This window comes from Gavialis gangeticus, unplaced genomic scaffold, assembly GCF_001723915.1.
Source record: "Gavialis gangeticus isolate Ggan-Ray unplaced genomic scaffold, GavGan_comp1, whole genome shotgun sequence".
NCBI lineage: Eukaryota > Metazoa > Chordata > Crocodylia > Gavialidae > Gavialis > Gavialis gangeticus.
In genome coordinates this window covers 40084209-40096140 of record NW_017729032.1, presented here as the reverse complement: position 1 = coordinate 40096140, position 11932 = coordinate 40084209, and the positions used below count along the sequence as shown (strand labels likewise).

Genomic DNA, 11932 nt, shown 5'->3' with positions numbered 1-11932 from the left:
CCTATTTAAAAAAAAAAAAAAAAAAAGACGACGCCTCTTGGCACAGGGCCCAGCAGTACTATCTGTGCAATCTAGCAGCTTGGCAGCTTTGCGTGTTGCCATATTCCCCTTGAGAATTAGAGAGAAGCTATTCTCCGCCTTGTCAAGGCTGCCAAAGGATGAAATACTTTGATCCTTCAGAGGAACATTAGAGTAGTTTGCCTCCTAGGTACTATATATGACAAAATACATTTAATTTATTCATCTTCATATAAATACTGAATATTTTCAGTGAAAATCCAGAGATTTAATGCAGACCTTTTATCAATACCAATAAACCTAACTCAATTTGATTTGAATGTTGCTGAGATACTGGGAAAAGAAATTCATTTCCAGAGCATTAAAAATGTAGTAAAACAATTCTGTTTAAGTAACAATGATTGAAGAAAATATTAATTTCTAAGTTATCATTACTTAATACATTGATATTTTACTGAATATTTAACATTATAAGTTTACAAAGATTGAATATGCAAGTCTTGTTATAACTACTGCAAAATAATATGCTGATGTTACAACTTAAAGCTTCTGTCTCTTCGGTGCTGTTTTATTTTAGGACTGATCTCATATACGGAGTACTTGTTTTTGCTGACAATCCTCACAAGTAGGTATTTTGTTATATGAAGGAATGTCTAATTTGTAACACTGCCCAATAGTTCAAATTCTTATTACTTCTAACTTTCCATCACAGTGATGTCTAACATGGTTTTATAGTGAAATATGTGGCTATGGAACATTAAGGAAATAATGTAAATGGATATTGCCTCAGTTGTCTGTACCCTGGTTCCAGGTATCATCTGTGGTTAGTGATAGCACTTTAAAGATCTTGATAAGCCCTGCAAGACAAGGTCAAGAATTGGATATGTAGCCATTTACAAAAAAATGAGCAAGGGCAGAGACTAAGGAGTCTTTTTAGTAGCAATGTGTTAGTTGTGTTTGATAATGAGATGTTTACTGATTAGGAAATAGCCTCATTCAGTGGTATAATATACTATCACAGTAATACAGAAGAAATGAGTGGTCTGTCATTACTATGCTCAGGACATTTTGTAGGACAGTATCTAAATAGCTCCTGTTCAGAATATTTTTGTTGAAACTTCTGTTCCCACGTGCCACTGCCTGAGACCATTGTTATCATGGCTTTTTTTTTTTTTATCTGTTTTCTCCTCCTCCTTTCCATTGGTTCCATTTTTCCCCTTTTTTGTGTGTTCTTCCCTTGACTTTTGTTTCCCTTTCTCCCTTATTTGCAATCAGAATGCTCTTCTTCTTGCCTTCTATTCTGTTGGTAATTTATAATAGCACTCCCTTCTGGCCTGACTCACCAGAAGGTGTGGAAGCCATTTATTTGCCTGTCACAAGACTGAGTTGAATGCCATAGGAGCAGGGAGGATATAGGTGAGATGGCTGGAAACTGTTAGATTCCAATGCCTGGAGCAAAAAAGGTACTCTTTCACCCACCTTCCTGAAGACAGTGAATCAAGATTTCCAAGGAGCTGCCTCATACTTTAACTGCAAATGTGATGGCAGCTCTTTGTAATACAGGCATGTGTGTGAGGACTGATCCTGTCTGGGCATGTGTGTGAGGGCTGACAGGCTGAATCTGTCTTATACTTCATGTAAGCTGCCTCCCCCTTGCTAGTCTGATGTGCTGTACTGAAGGCTGAGAAATTTTAATGGAAGGTTTCCATAAATGCATATGATAGACATTATAAAGTGAGGCTTGTGACTAGCTGTGGTACAGTCCAACTATATGACCATATAAGTTCAGTCTTGTTAGCTAATACATTAAACCAAAAATTTTAGAGCTCTGGATGTCAGTGGATGCTGAGCAGCCATTTTCATCTTCATGGACCTTCCTGCAGCATTTAAGACACATTCACGAGATGTTCTTCCTTCACCCAAGAGAGATGGCAGGAATCTAGGCAGTTGGTTGAAAGTGGTTTTGAACTCTTCCTTAGACAATACACCCAAGGAATGGTGCCACCAGATCTACACCTTGTTGAGTGCCTCAAGCATCAATCAGTTCTTTTTGCTCACTATCTACACTAAGCTGCAAATGAACTGCTTTGACAACATGCCCTTGTTGCCAGTAACATGCCCATGAAACAGAGCTCTAATCACCACATAAAGCTATCCCACCACTGCCCAGGTGGCACAAAGAGATTGGTTCACAAATGAAGAATATCTGGTGGAAGCTGAACTTAGGTGAGAGAGGGATTATGTTTGTAGGCAGAGGAAAGAACTTTGAGGAATTCACAATCACAGTACTGTCTCTTTTTACTAAAGATGCAGTGGTAAATTGTGCCATTTGTACACGGAGGAGCACCCCAGATCCCACTGTAACTCTAATTTATTACATCCAGTATATTTGACTTGGAAAACATGCTACTTGAGATATTTTCCCACCTTGGTTTTATACCTTTCATATTTATATAATGCTTATTCAGCTTTTTCCACCTCTGTTGAACTAGAGCAGTGTAGTATATCTCACAGCAGTCAGCCCTCAGAAAGCTCCAGCTGGTACAAAGCATACCGTAAGGCATACAGCTTCAGTATAACCAAGCAATCATATAAGTATACTGCCATCCTAAGAAATAGTGACCCCATCCAGTGTTGCATCCAGCATTAGGAGCATTAGATGCATAATAGGTGTTCAGAAGTGTATCTGAATAGGCAGTGATTACCTAAAAGAATTATTGCTAAGTAACATCCTGTATAAACTAGATAGGAAGAGAAGGACACTAGTAGATATGAAAGAAATTTTTAAAGAAAAACTGCCTTGTTTCTTTTCACATATTCCAAAGAAGGAGAATGTCCTTCCATACAAGCTGAATTACCTGCCACTGGTTTATTGAATGGGGAGGTAGCACATGGGATTCAACCCATTAGGAAAAATCTAACAAAGTCATTGCAAAAAAGATCATTTCTTTGCAATGTATTTATTTTATGTAGTACGTTTTTTAATTAAAAGTTAAGTAAATAGGATAGCAAAAGATCCTACTTCTTTCAATTCAAGAGTTGTTAGGTTGAGAGTAAGACAGCACTGATGCTTTAGCTCAAATAAGAAAGTGAAACAGTATCAAAGTAAGCAGTTTCTGCTTTTTCAGACAATCCAGCAGCATTTCAGGATTTGCCGTATAGGAGTGGATTGAATTGCAAAAAAACAAAGGAACCTTTTTATGCAGAATGAAAATCCAGTAATAATTTTGCTTCTTAAATTACACAAAAGGTTATCATATACATCATTCTGAAAGCAAATGTCAACAACTGTTAGTCCTTCCATCTGTATCTAAGAAGTATCCCATGTCAATCAGCTCTGGATATTTCATAGTTATGTAGCCTACATGTCTGTGAATCATTGCATCTTCCTAGAAACAATCAGATTGTTCAAAGTTGCTCTCTGGTGTTTTTTAATAAGGTCTCCCAAATCCCATACAGTTGTCTGGTTCAGCAACCTAGTAGGGCCTCTTCCTTGTTTCTGTACATCTGGTGGTGGTGGTAGTAGTAGTAGTAATAATAATGCCTGTAAGTATAATTATCCCAGTTTTCCAATTGAAAAAGCTGAGGCAGAAGGAAGTAGAATGAGTTCTTCAAGGTGACCCAGTAGATCACCAGTAGAATAGACTCTCCAGATCTTCTTAGTCCCAGTTGAGTCCTGTATCTACTAGGAAACACTGCTACCATCTATATTCTGGGTATTAAGACTCATCTTCAAAAATGTTTGCCAAATGAAGGCCTTATGTGATCCACTGCAGTATCTATCCCCTTTCCTCTCACATGTGCCTTGACTACACAATGTCTTTTTTTCAGGAATGCTAAACTGCATTCCCTTGTTAGGGATTTCTGGAGCCTCTTCCTAGTGAGAGACTATAAACTGAGCATGATACCTCTACCAAAAGCTTTATTCCAATTAATACTTATAGAAGCTTGAGATAATGTTTGCAGGAAAGGTACTCAGTGTAACCTACCTATGCAGATTAACATGAAGATCTGATTTTCAGATTCTACAGTTTTGTCTAACTATGGAGTTAAACACAAATATGTTTGAGTACTTTGAAGTATGCTTATTTTATAAATGCATACCACAAAGGGTTACATCATATCAGATAAGAATGGCATGTTGTGAACTATGTGAGTGGCTTTAGCCACTTTATTTTTAAGAAATATAAGTTGTGACCCAGATGTTATGAATCATTATATAATAAATCAATACACTTTAGAGAATTAAAGTTGCTATAGCATAGTTTCCTGATACTGTTTAATAAGTGAATGCTGTTGGCAAAACATATAGAAAGAAACATTTATATAAGGAGGAAGCTAGCTTAGCCCATCGTATCATCACTCAGTCAGCTTGGGGGTTTTCTCTAGAGTTCTGATTAGTACACTGCAGTGACATTTATAAAATATTAGGACACTTAATAACTTGAAAATGTTAATTAGCTGATGGAGAGGTAATGACATATAAAGACAAACTATAATATTTTTATTACATTGACTATAAAGTAGAAAAGAACATGTCAATATTTTTCAATCTGAAAAAATATAAGCTTTTGTTACCATAAAGTTAAAAAAATATAGATTTTTGTCAGTCAGTGGCTAATGGACTGTCTCCAAAAACTTTCTGAATGGCCTCATGGGGTTTCAAGGGATGTCATGTTTCATTGCGCTTTGGACTAAACTTTAATTTTTTAAGGCATTAGTGTCCCCACTGAATGAAAGCAGATGTTCCACATTCATGTCTGACTAGTTTGTCTAGGGCAGAATTATTAATAGAGTTGCAAATACCCCCAAATTAACTGTGCTGGCTTGCTCCTGCAGTGGTCTCGAAACACATTTTATCACTATATTATTCCTGTGTAGTGTAGCTAGTAGGGCAATCCATTAATGGGTCTGGTCATCTCAAATCAGCAAAATAAGACCAGTTCAGACAGCTTTGTATTTTCCTAATGCTCTCATACAACTCAGACCACATGGGTTTTTTTGGTTGAAGAAGTGGCACCAACTTTGTGAAATAATTACAACATATAATTCTGCCAACTGCAAAAAATTATAAAATGTAGGTTTGTTTGTAAACTGAGAGCTAAAAATTGTGTAGAGTGAATTTTCTCCTAACAGAAGTTAAAAATATGGTCCTAAAAAAAAATATGTGTGTTGACTCAGTGATGCTCTTGCTAATTCCCATGCTACCACCTGAGAGAATTTATTGTAATTTTACAAATCCAATCTCTTCCTTTCTAAAGCAGTGGAGATAGAAAAAAGTGTTTATTGTATACCCTGTCTCTAAGAGGACAATATTCCTGAGACCACCCTATGGTGAATCATCTAATCAATTTGGGAATATTGATTGGCTTTCAAAGGCACTTCCAGGTCACTCCAGCATAAAAGTAGAGCTTAATAATGGTCAGGGACAATGGAGACACATAAAAGGGATACACAGAAAAAGGTGCTAGGCCATTAATTTTCATACAAGTTAAGAAAAAACAATTGTATAGGCACAATTCATGCTTCCTTACCCACCACCCCATCAACCATCTTTTGAAATTATTATAAAATTATTTTCCATTGTTCATATAATACCTGTTATGGTTCATGTGGTTTGTTAGAAATGTGAACTACCTGTCTAACTATGGAGAACTGAAGCTGCAGGCAAGGTTTTAGCTGCCTTAAATATTTATATAGAAATGTATATGTATTTTTGCACTTCATTACAGAACCACAGTCTGGATTTCATATTGCGTTTAAAATGCTGGATACTGATGGCAATAAACATGTTGAGAAGAAGGAATTCTTTAAGGTATGTGCATTCATACTCAATTTTGAAGTGTATACACAATTTTACAAATGTTATCCACTGAATGAAAATACATTAAATTATTTGAGTATATTCCTTTGCATCTAAGCTATGATCATATCTCGCAGTACAGAAAACAATATTTGCTAATACGGATTATTATGAGAAGTTTGCATATAAGAAAGTATCACTGTAGAAGTTTAAAATTAGTTCATTCAGGCCTGAGTTAATTTTGGTAAAGCTTACTTTTCGCCTATATTTACAAGACACATACAGATATCTACAGCTCTGTTAATGGATTGATAGTAGTAGACTATATCCCAAGTTTGACCTATCTTTAAAGACCATCAAAGGAAAGTCTTCTAATTTCTGAAGGGCTGAAGCAGAGAGGGAGCTGCTGTGAGATAAGCAACTCAGCAGCAGGACTGCCTTGAGTCCTTGACTCTGGGTGTCTGACTGGTGCTTTAGTGTTTGCCTAGTGCCTGCTGTGTGGGGGGGTGTTTATGGGGGTTTTTATTGTGGGGGGATTGTTTGTTTGTTTTTTACCCCCTCTGCAGTGACTGATTGATGGGGCTTCCTCTGTCTAATTGAAGGATGGAGCTAAGCTAAGCAGGCTTATAAAAGGCAGCCCCTTACAAAAAAAAAAAAAAACAGAGCGAGGAACAGAAAGGGAGGGAGTCTGGGCACAGATCTGGGTGTTTAGTTTGTGTGGTTTACAGCCTACATATCCTCCAGGGGGTAAATGAGGCATGAATGGTGGCTGGGTCAGCAGTTGTGGCCTGCACACAATATGCCATGTTTGTGTTCCTCCCGGAGGGTCAAGACACTTCATCTATATCTGGTGTCTGCCCTGGAGAAAAAAAGTCAAAGTTTGGAAACATGGATATTCACACTGCATTTTGTCAATAAAAAGAAAGATTACTTGGAGTTATGTGAGGCTGGTACTTGGAGTTACATGAGGCTGGTACTGGACAGGCAAAAGGAAAAGGGGAGGTGGCAGCATGCGACTACTAAAAGGAAGAGAGTCTCCAGAATTGAAAAGGAGCAGACTGAGCAACCACTTTCAAGCACTCTGTGGTGGAAAGGCTGAGGAAGAGGCAGAAGATGAGAACATCTGCAGGCATCAGTTGTTTGCAGTCTCCCGGCTGCAGCCGGCCCTGGCTCTGGGTAGCTGCTGCCAGCTGGGATTCCAGGCTGCTACCAGCAGGCAGCTGGGATGCTGCAAGCCCTGCTGGAAGCAGGCCAGGCTCCAGCAGCTATGCAGAGGTGGGGTAGCTGCTGACAGCCACAGAGCCCAGTCTGGGGGGCAGGGGCTTTGGGTGGGAGACAAGGGACAGAAGCAGGGCATCCTGCCATGTACCCCTGCCCTCATTTTGTTTTTCTGGCATGCCGGCACTCTGGCACTTTCCAAGGTAGGTATTGTGTTTTTTGGCACTCCAGCCAAAAAACATGGCCGACCCCAATCTAGAAGTTGTGGTAGATCACAGACTCAATATGAGCGTGATGCAGCTGCACAAAAGGCAAATGTAGTTTTGGGATGCATCAATAGCAGCATTAGGTGTCAAACGTGGGAGGTGATAGCATCTCTGTATTCATTACTGATTAGATCTTATCTGGACTATTGTATGGAGTTTTGGGCACCACATTTTAAAGAGGCTGTGGAGAAGTTACAGAGGGTCAGGGGATGACAAAAATGTTAAAGAGTTTGGAAGGCAAGACATACAAAGAGAGGTTGAAGGAAATAGGCATGTTCAGCTTGCAGAAAGGGTGCTTAAGAGGGGACATGATAGCAGTCTTCAAATACGTGAACAGCTGCCATAAAGAAGAGGGAAAACACCTTTTCTCACTTGCTGCAGAGACTAGGACATGGACCACTGGCTTGAAGATGGAACAAAGTATATTTAGATTACATATCAGGAAAAAATTCTTCACTGTTAGAAGAGTGAGGCAGTGGAATAGACTGCCTAGGGAAGTTGTGGACCCTTCGTTATTAGAGGTGTTCAAGAAGAGATTAGACAGCCACTGGTCAGGGATAATCTAGGTGTAACTATGGGTATTTTCCATGTTTCTGGGCTTTGCTGGTTGCTGCATGGGTTTAGGAAGGAATTCTTTCCCCTCCTGTTGCTGTGTCAGGAAATGTTTTTTTAAGCCTTTCTCAGAGGCATTGGGTGTTGGTTGCAGCCAAGGCTGGGGTTTGACTTGTGTGTGCCAATGCTTGTGCTGGGACTTAAAACCAGAGGTTCCTGTCTTGCCCCTCTTCTCAGAGTCAGACTAACCGCCATATTTGGGTCAGGAAAGAATTTTACCCCATGGTCAGATTGGTATGGACTGGGGGGTTGCCTTCCTGGGATCTTTCAAGCATATTTTAACATCCCTTGCAGCAGCAGGACATTGGTCACCCTGCCTTACCTGTGGCAGATTGTCTTGTGTTTTGTCAAGGTTGACTCTGTTGTTTTGCTATGGATTTGATTTGTAGAAGTCTTCTAATTTCTGAAGGACTGGATTCAGTGACCTAGGAGGCTCTTCCTATTCTGTGTTCTTAATATTGACTTTAGAAAAATCCGTCTCTCCCTCTGAATTGTTCATAATCAGGTGTGTTGTTCTGCAATGGCCCCTCTGCATGTGCAGGTAAAGGCTCAGTGGGATCTAATGCATTATCTATATAATTGTGCTTCCTGCCATGCCACGTGCATATTAGGAGGTGTGATTGTGGGATCACGAATTAGATCCCATCATGCCTTATTACTGGTGCAGGGGGAGCAGCTGCAATCTTCCAGCCATGGGGATGCACAAAGCAACCCCTGCAGCAGGAAGCTCTGTCAGCGGATGGGGCTCTCAACCACAGGACAAAGACTATACATGCAAATTAGAGCTGGGTAGAAACCAGCTCTAAAGTTATTACGCATTTTCCAGCAGTAACTTTATAGCTGGTTGGACCTGTTTACAACACCATAGTTAATTTGCATGTGTAGCCAATCTGAAGTAATTGCACAGTTCATCAGGTAATTGCATAATATATGTAATGTGTAGAGGAGGCCCAAGTAGCAAAGAGATATTGTTTTCAAATTGCTGTGCAATAATAGAGAGGGGAAAGATCAGTATTCTGCAAAAGGAAAAGAAAAATAGGAAAAAGGTTTATTGTTAGGCTTCTAAAAATAATGTTAATTACATAGCATGTAAAATCGGTAAGTATGTAAGAGGTTCTTTACGTAAGAAGGTAGCCTTAAATAATTCATGTCAGAAGTAAAAAGTGTTATTAATGGAACCTCTGTTTTAATGAACTGCAGCATAATCCCTATTGTTGGCTGTAGATACATTTTTAAAGAAGCAAAAGTGACTGCTATCCTCCTTTATGAATTGTTCTCCCTAATGATACCCAGTACTTTGGACAAAGTCAGAAATACAGTAGAATCTGTCAACTCTGAACTTTAATAAAAATCACCTGCTTGACTGGGAAATTGCCAAAGATTCCACAGAATATATTTCACTGACTTTAAATTTTGGAGTATTAGCACAGCAACTGCTGGCATATATTTCTTGCTGTCAGTCCTTTGTGTGGTTTTTACTGTTTCCCAGCTTGCACATGGTTGTTAACAGAATCCAGCTCACCTAAATTCTGTTTTTAAAAGTATTTTAATGCTTAGTGGTACCTTTTTTAAAACTGTTACTGAAACTGAACAATGTTTCCCAGGGTAGTGTTCCCATGAGCCTCTAATTATTGTGACTTAACAGTGCCACACGCTCTCAACAGGTTCAGTGTAGAAACTCATGGCTGTGAAGAAGTTGTTCTGTTAAAGTGTTCATATCACTCTGCTGATGAAAAATAAGACCGAATTATAGAACAGTTGCTGGGGGTTTTTTCCTTTGTATTTTTCATTCGTACTTACCGATCCTGTTAATCCTATTGGATGGGAATCAGGGCAATTTAAAAATACTTCAGTCATGGAAATGGCCATTACAGCTATATTGTTCAACTAAAAAGTAGCAGTACGCTGAGGCTAAGCATAGGCACTCATTTCTAGTGCTGCAAATTTCTGAGAAAAGTCAAGTTTACAGGCATTCCAACCTGTAGCTACACCTTCCTGGCAGGCAAACTGAGGCTGAGCTTTGCCCTTGAGTAAATGCCCTTGTGCCATGACTAGGTCTGAGGAAGGAATAGAGGGCAGCAACAGCTTAATTCTTCCCCTTCTCTGGGAGGAAGAGAGCTGTGGAGATATGCTCTGTGCCTTCCACAGACTGGGATGAGTCAAGCTGCTACTGCTTCCTGCCCCTTCCACAGGGCACCCGGCTCACCCTGCTCTGTGGAAGATATGGAAGCAGAGTGTGGGGGATAGCTCCAGCTTGTCTCATTCTGGTCCTTGGAAGAAGTCAAGCAGCAGAAAAAAGCCCCTCTCCCCAGTCTCTGAGACCTGTCGAGCCATAGGGAAATTGCCTCCAGTGACCCTGGTCTGTGGAAGGTGTAGGGGCAGCATATAGCCAGTAAAAGTAAGTCCATTAAAGGAGATAAATTTGACTCCTGGCTGCATGAAGTTTAGTGTGCTGAAATGTTACTTTGCTACCTCTTTAACTATATACTGCTTCAGGAAAGCAAGAAAGGAGAAACCTTCAGAAATATATTGCAAGTCACTCATGTTGTACATGATAAATCATCTCTAATTGTCATTGCCTGTTTCAATTAATTCTGATTGAATTATCCAATCCAATATTAACAGCTGAAAGTCATCAAAATAGGTGATAAAAAACACAATGCAATCAATAAAAATAATGTGATTCCTGCCGAGGCAATCAAATTAAATGGAAGTCATTGTAGGTTAAGCTACTTTGTATTTCTTCATACTATATTAAGGAATTAAAATGGGAGTGGTAAGAACACACAAAATGTAATGCAAGCTCATGAAAATCATTGAATTCAAAATTGTCTCTAAGGATGTGAGCAGGCCATAGAATTGCTTCACCAGAAAAACAGGCCTAGAAATTAGATGAGATTTGTTTTTCCTGCTGAGTGATCTTATTTATTATTCGGGAAAGAACAAGGAGGTTTCAGAGCAGAACGTGAAAATAATCACTGCAGGGAATCTTATTGTATGACTACATTTATGAGAAGTGAATATTTTACTGCTTGTAAAGTCATAGCTCCCAAGATTAAGCACTACAAGGAATTTTCATAAAGCCTTAAATTTTACATATCAGCTATAATGTAATGAAAGAATATCCTATTCCTCAAGCTTTCAGTGTGAAATTGAGAATTTTTATCAAAATACAACTAGTGCTGGTTTATCAGAATCTCATTTGAAGTGACACTTTTTTTGCTTTTATTTTCTCCACTTCTAATATATTTTCTGTTTCTTTTTTCTTCCATGAAGCCATCAAGCATCTATATGGCTAACCAATTAAAAAACTTTAGCCTAGATCATGTTCCACCTATTAGGGCTTTAAGTACAATCCTATTAGACTTTACTTAAGTCCCTGAAAAACCATTAATGCAAAAGATGGGTGGGTCTTCCTTTTCCTTGTTGCTTAAAGCTAAGATGGACAAGATATATGTTAATAGTTTCTCAGAGACTTGAGCAAGGTGAAATAGAATCAGATTTGCACACCTAGTAAGTGAAATTAGGATCTTGTGGTAAACATGCAACTAACAAAATCCGTTGGCCTTTATAGTGCCATGACTGGCATCCAAAGAAAATCAGTCACAACTATTTTCCACCTAGTTTATTTTGCCTCTTGCTTGGTATCTTAACTTCCAAGCTAAGTGCAGACAATTGGAGAGGTTAAATCAGGCTCAAAATGGCCACCTGATTTAAACTTAGCTTCTCCCAGTGAAGAACTTATACTTACAGACCCCGTAGCTTCTCCCAGTGAAGAACTTACACTTACAGACCCTGTCTCAGTGACTGGCAATCAGTCTAAATCTGTAACTGTACAGAAGTTCCATGCACACAAACCGGTCTAAAAATCGCAGAACCCAGTTTAAGATGAACCTGGATCCATGTAGTATGAAACTTATTTGATTCAGGTCCAACATGGAACTCCTGCAGGCTTTCCCTGCGCAGCCCCAGGGCTGGGAAAACCCAGCCACTGGCCCCAGCCCCAAGGCTTCTC

The 11932-nt window shown here is 39.2% G+C and overlaps 1 protein-coding gene across 1 annotated transcript in view; it reads left to right on the top strand.

Moving 5' to 3' along the window:
* MICU2 (mitochondrial calcium uptake 2) overlaps positions 1 to 11932 on the top strand; it is a 129911-nt gene that overhangs the window by 66584 nt on the left and 51395 nt on the right. Inside the window, exons 4-5 of the mRNA XM_019524813.1 lie at positions 596 to 643; positions 5751 to 5833. Of these exons, the coding sequence (XP_019380358.1) occupies positions 596 to 643; positions 5751 to 5833 (131 nt within the window). The remainder of the gene's footprint in view (positions 1 to 595; positions 644 to 5750; positions 5834 to 11932) is intronic.